The sequence below is a fragment of the Microtus ochrogaster genome, chromosome 2 (assembly GCF_000317375.1).
Source record: "Microtus ochrogaster isolate Prairie Vole_2 chromosome 2, MicOch1.0, whole genome shotgun sequence".
Classification (NCBI taxonomy): Eukaryota; Metazoa; Chordata; class Mammalia; order Rodentia; family Cricetidae; genus Microtus; species Microtus ochrogaster.
This window is the reverse complement of record NC_022010.1, coordinates 14,518,522-14,535,043: the sequence shown is the minus strand read 5'-3', so window position 1 is coordinate 14,535,043 and position 16,522 is coordinate 14,518,522. Positions and strand designations below refer to the sequence as shown.

Here is a 16,522-nt window from a genome sequence, read left to right as displayed (position 1 = left end):
GAGGACAACTTGTGTTTACGTGTGCATGTTCTCTGTGCACGCCTGTGTGCTCCTGTGCACTGTGGAGGTTGGAGGACAACTTGTGGGAGCAGGTTCCCCCTTCTACCATTTGTGTCTGGGAATTGAAAAGGTACTTAGCAACAAGTACCTCTTTTTTTTTTTTTTTCTGTAACTCACTTTGTAGACCAGGCTGGCCTCTGACTTACTAGATCCGCCTGCCTCTACCTCCTGAGTGCTGGGATTAAAGGTGTGTGCCGCCACCACCCAGCGACAATCACCTTTTCACTGAGCCATAGCACTGTATTGCTATTTCCTGGGCCTAGAAAACAGCATTTATAATAGAGCCCAAACTGTTTAAACCAATATGCTGTTTTGCTTAATGATACTGTATATGTAGCTCAAGTAGAAGACTTGCAAGAGATAGTAAAGACCAAGGTCTGCTGGGTTTGGAAGCATACACCTGAAATCCCAGTACTTGGGATGCAGAAGCCAGAGTGAGTCGGAAATTCAAGGTCATCCTCAGCTGTATTAGCCAGCCTGGGCTACACGAGACCCTGCCTCAAAAGCAGACACACCAAATTTAGTGTAGAAGGCCCTGGGGTAAAGCAAATGGATATGATTAAAAAAAAAAATAAGGAGGGAGAGTTGGTTTTCAGATGCACATAGTTTAAACTGAGCCCCCTCTCCCCAGTTCAGGTCTAGACTGAGTTGTAAGGGTGAAGGCTGGGAAGGTTCTGTTATCTGACCTTGGCTGGAGCAGCAAGCAGAGCTGCCCTTGTTGAAGGATGCTGGAAGCAGGAAGAAGCCACAGCACAGCTTCTCTTCCGTCTGCCGCCCAGTCCTCGCTCACGCCCATCCACCAAGGGTGCAGAGCAAGGGAGCCCGAGATGGGCAATACATGGGGGTCAAAGAAAAGCAGAACCAATCTGGGGTGTCAATGAGATATAAAAATAACCAGCAAAAGTGAGTCACCTTGTGTGGGGAGGACGTGGGACCTGTCCATTCCCTGTGCACTGTAGGTTTGGTTTGGGGCCAGTGTCTCCCATAGCCTGGTACGTCTTTAAACTTGATATATAGCCAAGAATGACCTTAAGTTTCTAAGCCCCTGCTTTCCCCCTACCAAATGCCCGGATTCTAGGCTGGCACTAACCATGGCACTGTAGTTCTTACACTGAGGGTAGCAGGTGGTTGCTGATTATGGGGTTGTCTGTAATTGTTTTTGTTTGTTTGGTTGGTTGGTTTTGGTTTTTCAAGACAGTGTTTCTCTGTGAAGCCCTGACTGTCCCGGAACTCACTATGTAGACCAGGCTGGCCTCGAACTCAGAACTCAGAGATCTGCCTCCCTCTAACTCTCCAGTGCTGGGATTAAAGGCTTCACTACCGCCTAGCTCTACCTCTCCAGTGCTGGGATTAAAGGCTGCGCCACCACTACCTGCCTCTGCCTCCCTCTGCCTCCTGAGTGCTCTGCGCCACCTCCTGACCTAAACTTCATTTTTGCTTCTAACTTTATATGGGTTGAACATGAGGAATAACTCACCCCAAACTGGGGGCTAGCTCTCGGCAGACATAACCGTTTGCTTTTTAAATCAACTTATTAAACATGATTGACTCCCACATCAAGTTGCTACTTCTAAAAATAATCCAGAGTGTTGGGAGTAGCATGGCGGACAGGCAGCTGTGTAGAGGCCTCTGTTCCACCAAAGCAAGCCCAGATCCCCAACTGTCTAGTGGAAGAGCAACCCAAACATAAAAACAAAAGCATGCAGTCTATCACAGAGATCTGCCTGCCTCTGCCTCCAGAGTGCTGGAATTAAAGACATGCACCATCACCGCCTGGCTATTTTGGTTTTCTTGAGACAGGGTTTCTCTGTGTAACAATCCTAGCTGTCCTAGAACCCACTTTGTAGATCAGGCTAGCCTCAACATAGCAATTTCCAAGCTAGCCAAAGTCACAGGGTAAGACCCTGTCTCAAAAGAGGTGGTGGGGTAGGGATGGAATTTACTTCACATTCCAGCAATTCCATCACTAAGCACACCATACCCAGATGGTCTTGAATTTCTAATCCTCTTGCCTCCACCTCTGGAATCCTGAGACTATTTTGGAGGTGTGTGCCACATCAGGTCCAAAGTAAACTGGAGGCCAATGGCTAACTGGGGTGCCTGTTAGCATACCAAAGCGCGTGCTGGCCTAGGGCTCTCAGCTCTTCTCACTCCGCTACTTACCTGCCATTTCTGCCATGTTCCCTGGGCTCTTCAGCCCCCTCTCTCATGGCCTGCTCACCTCTTTGCACATACCCCCTCCCATCCCGCACTCCCTCCCTCACTGCCCCCCCATCTTTCCTGTCATAGCCCATTCTGTCCACTAGCCATGTTCAGTCCTCGCTCTGGACACCTCCCTGACTGTACTCTCCCTCATAGCTACAATAAAAACCATCTCAGCCACACATCAGAGCAGTATACCCTCACTTTTCTCAGCCGCCACATTGCTTTAATAAATCCAAGGCCTCTTGCACTCTGGGCAAGCACTATACCCACTAAGCTCTATCCCCACTGAAAGATACATTCTATAGGGACTGAAGAGAGTGGCGGCCAGGGACTGGAGAGAAGGGGAAGTGGACAATGACTGTTAAGAGAACGTAGGGATCTTAGTGGGTGATGGGATTTCTGAAACGAGATGTGGTGATGGAAGGAGAGGACTGACTCCCGAAAGCTGTCCTTTGACCTCTGTGTGCAGGCCGTGTCCTGTCTCCCGTCACCGTCTCTCTCCTGCATACACAGATGATATTTTTTATTTATTTTTTATTTTTTTGGTTTTTTCGAAACAGGGTTTCTCTGTGGTTTTGGAGCCTGACCTGGAACTAGCTCTTGTAGACCAGGCTGGTCTCGAACTCACAGAGATCCTCCTGCCTCTGCCTCCTGAGTGCTGGGATTAAAGGCATGCACCACCACCACCCGGCCACAGATGATAATAGTTAACAGATGTCACTGAACTGTCCCTATACCCATTTTTTTTTTTTTTTGGTTTTTCGAGACAGGGTTTCTCTGTGGCTTTGGAGCCTGTCCTGGAACTAGCTCTGTAGACCAGGCTGGTCTCGAACTCACAGAGATCCGCCTGCCTCTGCCTCCCGAGTGCTGGGATTAAAGGCGTGCACCATCATCGCCCGGCTCCCTGTACCCATTTTTGTGAGCTTGTATGTGTGTGGGGAGTCTATGGTGCATGCATGTTTGTCAGCACATAACTTCACGTTAGCAAAGGATTCTTTGGTTTCTGGGGTTGGCAGGAAAGCTACCCCACCTGGATCTTCATGCTTGGCTGCCTCCTCTGCTGCTGGCCTGATGAGGGGACCGTCAGCCAGCTTTCAAAGTCCTTATTTGTGGTTTCTCTCACCTAATGTGCTTAACTTTGCCCGGGAGGGAGGTTCCGGTCCTTGTCCCTTCAGTGTGGATTCTGGCACCTGCCTGTGTGGTGAAGATAGTAAGACCTGGTACGGTGGTGGAGCGTTTGCTTCTCAGGCAGTTGGGAATCCAAGGGATGATTTCAGAGGGGAGGAAACGGATGCAGAAGAGGGCTTAGCTTTCGTTTCCCTCTCCTCGGTTGGGTTCATTCCCGGCTATCCAGACATGGGTAGGACAACCCTGGTAGCTCTGGACACCCTGTTCTGACAGTCTCTTCCGAGCCCCACGTTAACTGTCCTTAGTTCCGAATCCTCGTATCAGCCTGCTGGGATGGTGGTCAGGGGCGCTGAAGTTCTAGTGGAGCAGGCTCTGCCTTTAAGACAGGGCCAATCTTGTTCCTGCCTGGATCTCATAGATTGAATGTGGAGAAGAGATTGGTCTCCAAAGAAGCTGCCTTACTGGTTAAAAGAAAAACAACAGAAGGTCTCTGTCTGGCCAGCTGGCTCCACGGGAGGAGGCCAAGGTTACTTGGGAGAAAGGAAGCTAGGGACAATGTTGTCATTTGAATCCAAATTGTCCCACACGGGTTCATGTTCTGAACACTTGAACTGGACTTTCCATGCAGAGCCTTTAGGAGCTGGGGCCTGATTGGTAGAAACTGGGTTAGTAGAGGTGTGACTTTCAAGTTCATACCTGCCCCTGCTTCCTGCCTCCCGAACCTCAGAGACAGAGGTCTCTGCCATACATTCCTGCTATCATGAACTCCACCATGCCTTCTCTGCCATGACAAGTGGGATCCTCTGAAACCGTGAGCTGAAAACTCTTTCTCCTACGCCATTTCTGTCTGTGTTTTGGTTAACGACAAGGAAGAACAGGTGGTATCTGTTTGGTTGGAAGTGTCACCCCAGCCCCTGGTGCTGTTCTTTTTAAAGATATAAGTGTGGGGGGGGAGAGGCTGCTCTTACGAGGGGTAGCAATGGGCCACCTGGGTCCTCAGTGGGTCCTCAAGGTCTTGGCAAGTCCCGAGGCCTTGGCGGGTGGGAGACTGAGGCAGTTAAGAAACAGACAGATACAGCATGCAGAGAGTTGAGCAGAGAGTTTATTCAGTGGGTTATGGAAGGGAAGGGGGAGAGGGAGAGAGAGAGAACAGAAGTTACCTCTTTGGGAGAGAGACAGAAAAAGAGCACAGACTTCAGGAGGCAGGATATCTGCTTCCCTCGGTAGAAGGGGAGGGGTCGGGAGAGGAAAAGCCTACTCGCAGGAGATGCGCCGGCTGCTGGGACTCCAACAGTCCTGTTTGCTGTAGAAATTAGAAAGGAACTGATAGGGAGCTTTACCATTTGCAGCATTGGAAAGTGCTCTCCTAGTCCAGGGTCCCCACGTGTCCTCAGCTGGCCTGTCCACAGGCAGGAGGGAACGTGGAGAGAGCCTGGCTGAGTCACAAAAACAATGTTATTCTTTTTAAAGATATAAAGGGAGGAAAGGCCGGTCCCATGAGGGGTGGTGGACCCACGAGGGGCTGCAATGAGCCACCTGGGTCCGTGGTGGGTCCCCAAGGCCTTGGTGGGTCACCTTGGCAGGTGGGAGACTAGGGTGAGTGGAAAACAGATAGACCATGCAGAGAGAGAGAGCTGGGGTATAGAGCTTATTAGTGGGTTATGGAGGGAAAAGGAGAGGGGGAAGAAATAAATGCAGGCATGCAGGGATGTTCTTCTTGAACACGGGGCACAGGACAGACACACACGGCGGAACAAACACAGACACGACACGGCGGCTCCCACGTGGGTCCACTTTAATGGGGGAGGGAAACACAGAAGGGCAGAGGGACGTGCAGGACACACGAGGAAAGGCAAAACGAGAGAGAGAGCCTCGTGTGGCCCTGCCTTTTTAACGGGGAGCGCAAGGGTGTCTGGGGTGCGCACAGGTATTCGTAGTCCAGGAGGAGCATGGGAGTTGTAGTTTCCAAAAGAACAACAACCACCACACTTCTTTTTTTTTTTTTTTTTGGTTTTTCGAGACAGGGTTTCTCTGTGGCTTTGGAGCCTGTCCTGGAACTAGCTCTGTAGACCAGGCTGGTCTCGAACTCACAGAGATCTGCCTGCCTCTGCCTCCCAAGTGCTGGGATTAAAGGCGTGTGCCACCATCGCCCGGCCAACCACCACACTTCTAACTTTTACCAGCAGATGGCTAAATTTAAATAGTCACACCACGTGGACAACCATGGCTGCCACCATTTTCTCTGAGCTTAACAAAGGGAGGAGCCAGAGGTTCTGCCCCTAGCCAGAGTCTGGGATGTTTGGTTGGAAGTGTCACCTCAGCCCCTGGCATCCATATATCCAAAGAGTCTAGAATGTTTGGGTGGAAAGTTTCATTCCAAGCCCCCTCTTCTGGGAGTTGCTCCAGTCTAGACTTCACCTCCGAGAGGCTCAAGACCACTCCCACAGGCTATTTACTCTGCCCCCCAGAGATCAAACACCTGGTTTTCCAGTCTTCCATCTCCATCTCCTCTCCGAGTGCCTGGAAGGCCACCCGGGAGTGCTGACATCCATTAAACCTGGGCTTTTTCTAATTTGATTTGATTTGGTCTGATTTGGATTATTGTGTAGGAGACAATAATCCTGGGACATAAAAACTTTTTGGTATCTTTGGTTTGTTTTGCCTCCTGGGAGAAGCCGCTCATAGCACTGGGTGTGATAGAGACAGTCTCTGTGTGCAGAAGGAAGACAGGAACAGCAGCACCCTTGCCCTCCTGCTAGAAATACCGCGAACAGTGAGTGTGTCAACTGAGAGCTGTGAGCCTGAGGATTTGGCTCAGTTGGGGCCGTGGGGACTGTGGAGGTCCAGCTCAAGAGGATTCGGAGGGGAACATTATTTGCAGCTGGGCTAGAGGCGGCTATTCATGGGATTTTTAGTGAACAGTCTAGCTGCCTTCTGCCTGTGTCTTAAGAACTTGCCTGAGGCCAAGTTCAAAAGCAATAAAGTGACTTCTTCGGCTGAGACAATTTCAGGGTAGCTTAATATTGACTCTGTGGCGTGGTTATTATTAATAACTAACTTATATGCGGGTCTATAATGAAAAAGAGCAGCGGGGCAGAAAGAAAAACAAAACGTACAATTTGCAGTGGAAAAGAGCGCCAAGGCAACTCAGTGTTGCAGCCAAGGCGTGTGTTGAAAGAGCTGAGATTAGTGTCATTGAGAACACGCCTCTCGCTCAGCCTCTCGCTCAGCCTCTCGCTCAGCACTGGAGGAAAAGGAAGGGCCCTAGGGCAAGAAGACCCTGCCACTAAGCTTTCTGCCTGTGAAAGAGTGGGGTGTGGTTCTGGGGGATCAGGTTGCAGCGACAGGTGTGGTTCTGGGGGACCAGGACGCAGCTGCAGATGTGGTTCTGGAGGACCAGGACGCAGCTACAGATGTGGTTCTGGAGGACCAGGACGTAGCTGCAGATGTGGTTCCGGGGGACCAGGACGCATCCCAAGCTGACAGTGGTAGTTGGCGGTGTTACCCACACGGCGTCGGCTTTAGAGGCCTGGAAGATGCAGGAGTGGAGAGGTGTGGATTCTCTGTGGTTTTAGGGAGCCCCTGATTAGGCAGTCTGTGGCGGGGGAGTCCCTCGAATGAAGGCTGTGCTTTTCTAAAAAATGTTCAAGTGCAGCAAGATCCAAGGAGGTTCCTTACCCACGTGACTGAGGTGGGTTCTAGGTGGGGGTGTGAATGAGGGTTCATATGTATTTTGAGGCAGGGTCTTACTGTGTTGATGAATTAGGTCGGTACGATAAATAACCAGACCAGCTCAAGAACAACATATATATATGTGTATATATATATATATATATACACATATATATATATTTTTTTTTTTTTTTGGTTTTTCAAGACAGGGTTTCTCTGTAGCTTTGGAGCCTGTCCTGAAACTAGCTCTTGTAGACCAGGCTGACTTTGAACTCACAGAGATCCACCTGCCTCTGCCTCCCGAGTGCTGGGATTAAAGGCGTGAGCCACCACTGCCTGGCCAACAGTTATATTTTAATAGTTGAAAAGGGGAAACTCACACTACAAAGAGTGGGGGTCCGAAATTCAATAGATCCGGTGGGCACCAGGCAGAGAGCACACACCTGGATCTACTGTTTTTTCTACCTGGGCTCCAGGTAGCCACACCCTAACTAGATGTGATTGGTTGATAGTTTCCCCATCATTACTGTGTATGTATCCCCAGCTAACCGAGAACTCTGTGTAGACAAGGCTGGCCTCAAACTTACAGAGAGCCACCTACTTGCCTTTGCCTTCTGAGGGCTGCGATTAAAGGCGTGCACCCCTCCACCCAGTTACTTTGTTTTAAAGACAGGATCTTTGGTACTATCCTATCTTGGCCTTTCAGACTCCATTTTGCAAACGCTGTTATTAGAGTTGTGTGCCACCATCCTTGACTTTTAATTGTGTGTCGCTGAATAGAATAATAGTAACTGCCTCAAGCTCATGAACTTGGAGGTGGGGTGGGAATTTAGACAGGGTACAGGAATTTAGAGTCCAGCGGACTGGTTGTGCTGTGCCTATGTCGAAGGTCTCAGACGGAAGTCTGTAATGTGGCCCGGAACAGAACTATACGGAGTTTTCCTTTCTGCAGGTCATTCTGGCTTTAGGATTCTCTGTGTAATTAGGGCATTGGGGTAGGGGACTCTGTTCCAGGAGCAAATTGTCCAGTGAATAAGGTAGACGCGGCATAGGCCTCGGTGGCCTTTCCCAGAAACTGTGTGGTGTTACTCGTGCCACATTTGCTGGGCCAATATTGCAGCGCTACTCAGATGGGGGGAGGGGACCAAGGCCCCACTTCTCTCTTTTCTTTTAAAATAGTTGACTTTAGCCAAGTATGGTGGTGCGTGTCTTTGATCCCAGCACTTAAGAGGCAGAGGCAAGCAAATCCCTGTGAATTCTAGTACAGCCTGATCTTCACAATGAGACATTTTCTCAAGACAAAACACTCGGAACTATTAGGGATAATTACTTTTCGCAACAGTATATATTTTTTGTATACATTTGGAAATGGCTTTATCTTGACTATCAGAAGGGCAGAAGCAGGGAAGGAGGAGCAGGGAGATGGTGAGTGAGTGTGGCCTGACAGAGGCTTACCTAGCATAAGGCGTCCTGGGTGCCAGCTCGAGCACTCAAAGACAAACAAACAAACAAATAAATAAGCAGGTGGAGAAGGGCAGAAAGAACCAGATAGGTGAGTCCTAGAGGCCTGCTGCAGAACACCAGGCCAGATGTGGTGGCGCACGCCTTTAATCCCAACCCTCAGAAAATAGAGGAAGGAGGATCTCTGTGAGTTGAAAGCCATAGGGAGTTCCAGGCCAGTTAGGGCTGTACAGTGAGACCCTCTCTAAAATAAATAAATAAATAAATAAATAAATAAATAAATAAATAAATAAATAAATAAATTACCAAGAGGCTATCTTTTTGTTTTCTTTCCCTACCTACCCGTCTCTCTCTGTAGCTCTGGCTGGCCCGGAACTCGCTGAATAGAACAGGTGGGACCCCGAATTTGCTGTAATCCTCTGGCCCTGCCTTCTAAGTGCCAGGGTCACACAGGTGTGCCACCACACCTGCCTTGATGTTCTTTTACACAGAGGTAGATAAGGGGGTGAGAGGAGACCTTTGGAGGTGAAGGGCGGGCCCACAGCGTGGTCTGTCGCGGCAGTCTCGTGGCCGGGCATCATCTCCACTCCGCTTCTTAGACCTTAAATTGGCTTATTTTTTTTTTTTGTATGCCAATCATAAAGTGTTTTGTTTTGGTTTTTATTTTGGTACTGGACACTGAATGCAAGGCACCACACAATGTATTTTTAAAGAAAGAAATACCATGGACAGACACACAGAATACAACCTGGAAGAACATGGAGCAGATTGTCTAGGTGAAATCTGTCTCTGGAAGCTGTAGTGCAATTTCAGTACTTGGGAGACTGTGGAGGAGCCCAGCTTGAGTTCAAGACCAGCTTGAGCTACACAGTGAAGGTAAAGTCAGCCAGGACTACATAGCATGACCCTGCCTCAAAAACATAAAGAAATTGGTGATCCTTTAACAAATGTTCTTCGTGTTGTGGTGACCCAACCTTAAAATTACTTTTGTTGCTACCTCGTAACTGTAATTGTGCTCCTATTATGAATCATAATGTCAATATCTGACATCAGGACGTCTGGTATGTGACCCCCCAAAGAGTCGGGACCCAAAGGTTGAGAATCACTGGATTAAGCCGTGGCTGGCGTTTTAATTTTTAACAAGGATAATGTCTTCATGTTTGACTTGTGAAATTAAATATTAATTCACACTGAAGAGGGCCTGGTCAGCATCTGGCTGCTGATTTTGCAGCCTTTGTCTTATCTCCTGAAGGTAGAACCAGGAGGCTGCGTAGCCTTTATCTGGAGCCCCTCGCACAAAGGCCCCACCTTCTAGTCGGCTGTGTGCCCCACCTTCCCTGCCATGTCTTGAAGGCTTTTTTTGCACCGAAACGTCAAAACTCCTTTTGACACGGTCTCTCTTCTTCATTGGTTTGTTATTCATTTCTGTTGCTGGGGCCTCACGTGTGCAAGACAAGCACTTAGCTGTGCCACACGCCTGACCCTGAGGTAACTTAGTAGTTACAAATAGCAAAAGTTGATTACTCTACGGTAGAGACTCAGAGGAACACCGTTACCAAGCACTCTAAAATGATGTCACAGACACCATGTTCCTCCTGACAGGAAGCTCAGAGCACAGGTCATCACATGAAGGCCAACTACAAAAACAGAAGTGAATCTTAAGGGAACATCAGGGTGAACCCAGGTCGAGAGACGTCCCTAAATGATGAAACTGAACCTGAAGGTGTCAGTTCGTGAGAGATGGAGGTTGAAGTTCTGTTCCAGGTTAAAGAGACAAAAATACCTGCAAGAATACTCAGTGTAAAATTGGATAGGACCCAAGATCTGAAGGACAAGTGCCATGAAAGAGACAGTTTGGGCTGCAAGATGGCTCAGCAGGTAAAGGTGCTTGCCTGCCAACTGAGCTCAGGAACCTGAGTTTTACCACCTGGTGGATGGAGAGAACCAGTCCTGCAGATTGTCCTTTGACCTCTTCATGGGTACTGTCTTAGTTAGGGTTTCCATGGCCACAACAGAACATCATGACCATAAGGCAAGCTGGGTGGAAAGACTTTATTTTGCTTACACTTCCACATCACTGTTCATCACTGAAGGAAGTCAGGACAGGAATCTAGAGGCAGGAGCTGATGCAGAGGCCATGGAGGGGAGCCACTTATGGGCTTGCTCCCCATGACTTGCTCAGCCTCTCTCCTTCTCCCCTTCCTTCCTCCCTTCTCCTCCCTCTTTTCTTTTCTGTTTATTGAGACAAAGTTTTTCTGTGTAGCAGCCCTAATTGTCCTGAAACTGTCTCTGTAGACCAGGCTGGCCTTGAACTCACAGATCCACCTGCCTCTGCCTCCCGAGTGCTGGGATTAAAGGTGTGCACCACCACCACCTGGCTGGGGTTATCTTTTTTTTAATTTATTTTTATTTTATGAGTATCGGCATTTGGCCTGCAGGCATATCTGTGTGAGGGTGCCGGGTCCCTGGAACTGGAGTTACAGTTGTGAGCTGTTATGTGTGTCCTCTGGAAGAGTACCAGTGCTCTTAACCGCTGAGCATCTCTGCAGCCCCTGTTTTTTCTCTTTTTAAGCTTTGGCGGCCATATGGTCTCTGCACTGCTACTCATTCAGCTGTTACGGTACCAGAGCGGCCACAGGTCATGTGATGAGCGTGACAGAGCACAGTAGAGCTGTGGCTGCCACGATCCCAGTGAGCTGCGGTGTTCACAGAGTGTGGGGTGTTTACAGTTCCAGTGGCGTGCACACACAGCAGACGCACATCCTGAGGGTCCCTGTGACTGGGGGAGAGGCTAGAGAGGGACGTTCTTCATCTGGCTTTGGAAGTCTGCAAGCTTGAAATCATCTTAGGATAAATAAGCATATTAGAAAAACATGATTTTCCTCCGTGGGAGAGAGGAGGCTCCTGGTTTTGCCCCTCTTGCAGATGAGTGGTCCAGGGTGACTGACTCACGTATTCTTGGATGTCATTGCTAACTGTTCTCCTTTTTTTCTTTTTTGAGACATAGTCTCACTACACAGCTCTGACTGGATTTGAATTTGCTGTGTAGCTGGGCTTGACTAGCAGTGACCTGCCTGCCTCTGCCTCCCAGGTGCTGGGATTAAAGGCGTTTGCTACCTGTTCATGGTCTGTTTGATATTTTTCTTGCTTCCTAATTTTCTGCTTTAACTTACTGTTTTCTTGGCAGACATGCTAGTGTAGACTGTACCTTGCATCCCCTCCTTCTCCCCTCTGGTAAGCATGCTTCTGTGGCAGCTAAGAACTCGGCTGTTGAAGTCAGGCATGGTGCACCTGGGCTGAAGAAGCATTCAGATCTCTGAGTTAAGGCCATTCCTATCTGCATAGAGTTGCAGGTCAACCAGAGAGGAATGAACATGGCTCTTTGAATTACGCCTACTGCTCATTGATGTTCTGCACCCTCCTGCTTTCTCCATCACCTCCACAGAGTTACTTCCTGGGAGTCGAGTGAGGCAGTAAATTGAGGACTTTGTTGCCTTCTCCCAACATTGGGATAAGTCTCTTGTTATATGGCACAGAAGGGTTATTTCCAAGAAGGAATATAAAGTTTATTGAGTGGTGATGTCTGGGGCAGGGAAGATGGCTTTAAGGGAGGGGATAGGAGCTTCTCTTAGTTGACTTAGCAAGAGTTCTCTTCACACTGAAGATCAGAAACTCAAAGTGCACAGGAAGTAGAAAGGAGCTTATGGGTCCGTACCACTTACGACTCACACCCAAGAGCTAAAATCTGTGTTGTGTTGTTACTTGAGGGCTGAAGGGTTGGCTCAGCTGTTAAAAGGCTCACAACCAGAAATAAAATACTTGAGACTGGCTGGGCGGTGGTGGTGCACGTCTTCAATCCCAGCACTGGGGAGGCAGAGGCAGGTGGATCTCTGTGAGTTCAAGGCCAGTCAGGGCAACACAGAGTAACTCTGTTTTGAAAAACTAAAAAACAGCCAGGCGATGGTGGCACATGCCTTTAATCCCAGCACTCGGGAGGCAGAGGCAGGCGGATCTCTGTGAGTTCGAGACCAGCCTGGTCTACAAGAGCTAGTTCCAGGACAGGCTCCAAAGCCACAGAGAAACCCTGTCTCGAAAAAACAAAACAAACAAACAAAAAAAAAAACAAAAATAACAACAAAAAAGATAAAACTAAAAAACAAACAAAAAACTTGCTACTGGATACTGTATAAGGAGAAGAGGTCTGCTTTGGCTCATTGTTTGAGAGGCTGAATCCAAGCTTGAGAGCCACATCTGGGCAGGTCATGATGTGCATCGTGGGGTGGATGTGTATGGAAGAGCATGCGCTGGGAGATTGAGGGGGAAGCACCACAGTCTGCTCCTGTGAGCCTGCATCTAGTCTCATGAGACTTAACTGGCTCCTCAGCTCAGACCTTTAACAGCTCCTAAAGATCCCAGTACATCCCAGTGTCATGACATTGAGGACCCACGTGCACCTTTGTCACAAACCCAGGTCATCTTATCATCTCTGGGTTCTCTGTCCACGTCTGACTTCAGGCTGGAGTGGGCATACCCAGGGGAAAAGACAGCTCTTGTCTAATCCTTCCCTCCAAAGTCCCAGGACTGGCTCTCACTGGGTCAGTAGGAACCACGTGCTCACCTCTGAGCCAATCAGACTAGAGGATGATGATGGGCTGGGACTGGATGTGTGACCAGCCCGGCGGGCGTGTTCTGCTCTGCTGAACCACGTAGATGAAGAGTTGACATGGGCTTGGCTGGGATGTAGTTAGCTTGGCAGAGTGCATGCCTGGCATGCATAAAGACCTGCGGGTATTGGTGTCTGGGTATTATCCTCGTACTTAGGAGGTAGGAGTGGAAGAATCAGGTGTTCAGGTTCATCCTCAGCTACATAGCGAGTTCAGCACCGTCCTGGGATACACGAAAATCAAGAAGAAACATGTGGCAGGGAGACTGAGGATGTACCCCAGTGGTAGGAATTCTGCCTGGAATGCACAAGTTATTAGCCTCAACCCCCAGACAGACAGACAGACAGACAGACACACACACACACACACACACACACACACGAGCGTGCACACATACACACAATGCAAGGTAACCTTTCTACATCATGTTTGGTTGTTCATGTCTGATAGAATGAAATAGGTACACCTTCTTTAATACCAGCACTTAGAGATGGGGGGTAGGGGAATCATTGTTCAAGGCTAGTCTGGTCTACACATTGACTTCCAGGACAACCAGGCCTACACAGAGAGAGACACAGTCTTAAAAAAAAATCAGAACTGACTGCTGGGCAAAGCTGGCTCTTATTCCACAGCTGCTGTGCCATGCCGCCTTCCTCGGTCAAAGCTACGGCCCTGATAGTTGTACCATTATAGCTGTCTCTCTCCAGCTGGGTCTCCAGCCCTGTGAGAATGCTGTTTGTGTGCCCCACCCTCCCGTCATGCTGCTCTGCCCTTCAGGAGACGCACAGGATCTACAGGCAGAAGCTGGAGGAGCTGACAGCGCTACAGACCCTGTGCAGCACTTCCATCAACAAGCAGAAGCGGCACCTCAGGGACCTGAAGGGCACGCTCCAGAGGTGAGAGGGCGTGGCCTGAAAGCTCCCCAGGGCCTCCTACTCCCCCACCCCCACTGGTCTCACAGTGGTGGATGACCTTGAATTTCTGGCCCACCTTCCTCACTGAGTGGGGATCACAGGTGTCAGCCACCAGCATGGCGTGGTTTGCACAGTTCTGGGTTCATTGGGATGGAACCCAGGGCTTTCTTTGACACGTGAAGTGAGCACCCCTAGTCTTAGTCCCTTAGTCCTAAAGGACAGAAACCCAACTCAAAACTGGTTTAAGAAGAAAATGGAAATTTTCATGGAAAAAACCAAGGCTAGCTTCAGGCGTCCCTGGACGCAGGGGTCAGAGGGTTTTTTTTTCCTCTGAATTCTGCTTTTCTCTAGATTGACTTTGCTGTCATGGTCACTGAAGTGGCCACCTGCATGCTGATCTTAGATCCTTTGGCCCTTCCTGACTGAGGAAGCCTGAGCCTTGCAGCCTGTCTTGTTAATAAGTGCTGCTCAGACTGTTTGGACACTGTGGCTGCTCATCAGGACCCCGGGAAATACAGCTGGGCCGCCCAGCCCAGCTGTGACAGACGCTGCTCAGACTATTCAGACACTGTGGCTGCTCATCAGAACCCCAGGAAATACAGCTGGGCCACCCACCCCGGCTGTGACAGCTGTGACAGACGCTGCTCAGTGGCACCACAATAGAAGCACCATCTGAAGAAGGTTGACCCGTCAGTTAGGGTCCTAGACTGAGGAACCCTTCCGTTCCAGGATGTGGCGTCAATATGGTTCTATTTTTTTTTTAAATATTTATTTATTTACTTATTATGTATACAGTGTTCTGTTTGTGTATATGCCTGCAGGCCAGAAGAGGGCACCAGACCTCATTCCAGATGGTTGTGAGCCACCATGTGGTTGCTGGGAATTGAACTCAGGACCTTTGGAAGAGCAGGCAATGCTCTAAACCACTGAGCCATCTCTCCAGCCCAATATGGTTCTATTTTTCTTCGTTTAAAGACAGGGTCACTTGGAGCCCAAGCTGACCTCAAACTGGCTATATCCAAGGATGACCTGAAATCTCAATCCTTCTGCTTCTCTCTCCCAAGTGCCTCTGCTTCTTCCCTTTTATGGGTTTTGGGATTGGAGGTTTGGTTTTTCTTTCTTTTTTTTGGTTTTTCGAGACAGGGTTTCTCTGTGGTTTTTGGAGCCTGTCCTGGAACTAGCTCTGTAGACCAGGCTGGTCTCGAACTCACAGAGATCCGCCTGCCTCTGCCTCCCGAGTGGAGGTTTGGTTTTTCAACACAGGATCGCTTTGTGTACCCCTGACTATCCTGGGACTTGCTTTGTAGACCAGACTGGACCTGAATACTGAGTGCTCCCAAGTGCTGGGGTTAAAGGCATGTGCCACCACTGCCTGGCTGGTTTTCTAGTTTTGATAATGGCTTCTCTCCAAAGAGCAGCAGGAAGACCTTGATTGGTTAACTGCCAATACTTCCTCATGCCTCTCAGTCAGTCCACTTGGGAATCTTTAAGATCTGTTACAGTAGAAGAGAACAGCTTAGCTGCCCACCCAAGTCTGCCAGCTACTGATGCTGAGCGTCATTCCCGATGCCTCACTGCACCCGCTCACCTCATTACGTGGCTATTGTTTGTGAATGCCACCCTTATCTGTCAGGCATGGGCCGTGGCATCGCCAAGGTCTCAAGGCTAGAGGAGCTCAGCATCACTCCCTTTGCAGGTGCAAGCGCCATTCCAGTCAAGAGGAGGCAGAGCTCATTCAGCAGATAGGCGCCAACATTAAGGAGCGACAGAATGTCTTCTTCGACATGGAGGCCTACCTACCAAAGAAGAATGGGTAGGAGTGGGAACCCTGTGATTCCTGTTGTGGACCCCCCCTCCCGCGAGGGCATGAGATTCAGAGGAAAAGGGGGGAATGAGGACAAGGAAGAGAGGGAAATTCTGTACCTGCACCTCCTGATCTCGGAGGAGCTGCAGTCCTTCCCCTGTGGCTGCTGGCATGTGAGCTGGCACCTGATACCCGTGTGTGCCACCGGGGCTAGGAGGAGAGCGTTCTCTCTCAGGACATGTGTTGAGTGAGTTTTGCGTGCCCAGCACTGTACTGGTCATGCCCCTGGAACAATTGTTTTATCCCCAACAAGCTGCTCTGTTAGATCGAAGTGCTCCCCGCTTTTGTTTCCTTCTGGGATAGAAACCAGGGCATCCTTATATGCTAGGCAACATTCTAGACCCGGCTACATCCCCAGCCATTTTTTTCTTCCAATCTTTTAAGAAGGACCTTACTGGGCTGGAGAGATGGCTCAGAGGTTAAGAGCATTGCCTGTTCTTCCAAAGGTCCTGAGTTCAATTGCCAGCAACCACATGGTGGCTCACAACCATCTGTAATGGGGTCTGGTGCCCTCTTCTGGCTTGCAGGCATACACACAGACAGAATATTGTATA

The 16,522-nt window shown here is 49.3% G+C and overlaps 1 protein-coding gene across 5 annotated transcripts in view; it reads left to right on the top strand.

Annotated features, from left to right (window-relative positions):
- The window catches only part of Tmem120b (transmembrane protein 120B), a 36,245-nt gene that overhangs the window by 7,255 nt on the left and 12,468 nt on the right, over positions 1 to 16,522 (top strand). For all 5 annotated transcript variants that reach the window (XM_026784240.1, XM_005344428.2, XM_026784235.1 and 2 more), the window contains exons 2-3: positions 13,968 to 14,086; positions 15,801 to 15,917. In XM_026784240.1, coding sequence (XP_026640041.1) covers positions 13,968 to 14,086; positions 15,801 to 15,917 — 236 coding nt within the window. The remainder of the gene's footprint in view (positions 1 to 13,967; positions 14,087 to 15,800; positions 15,918 to 16,522) is intronic.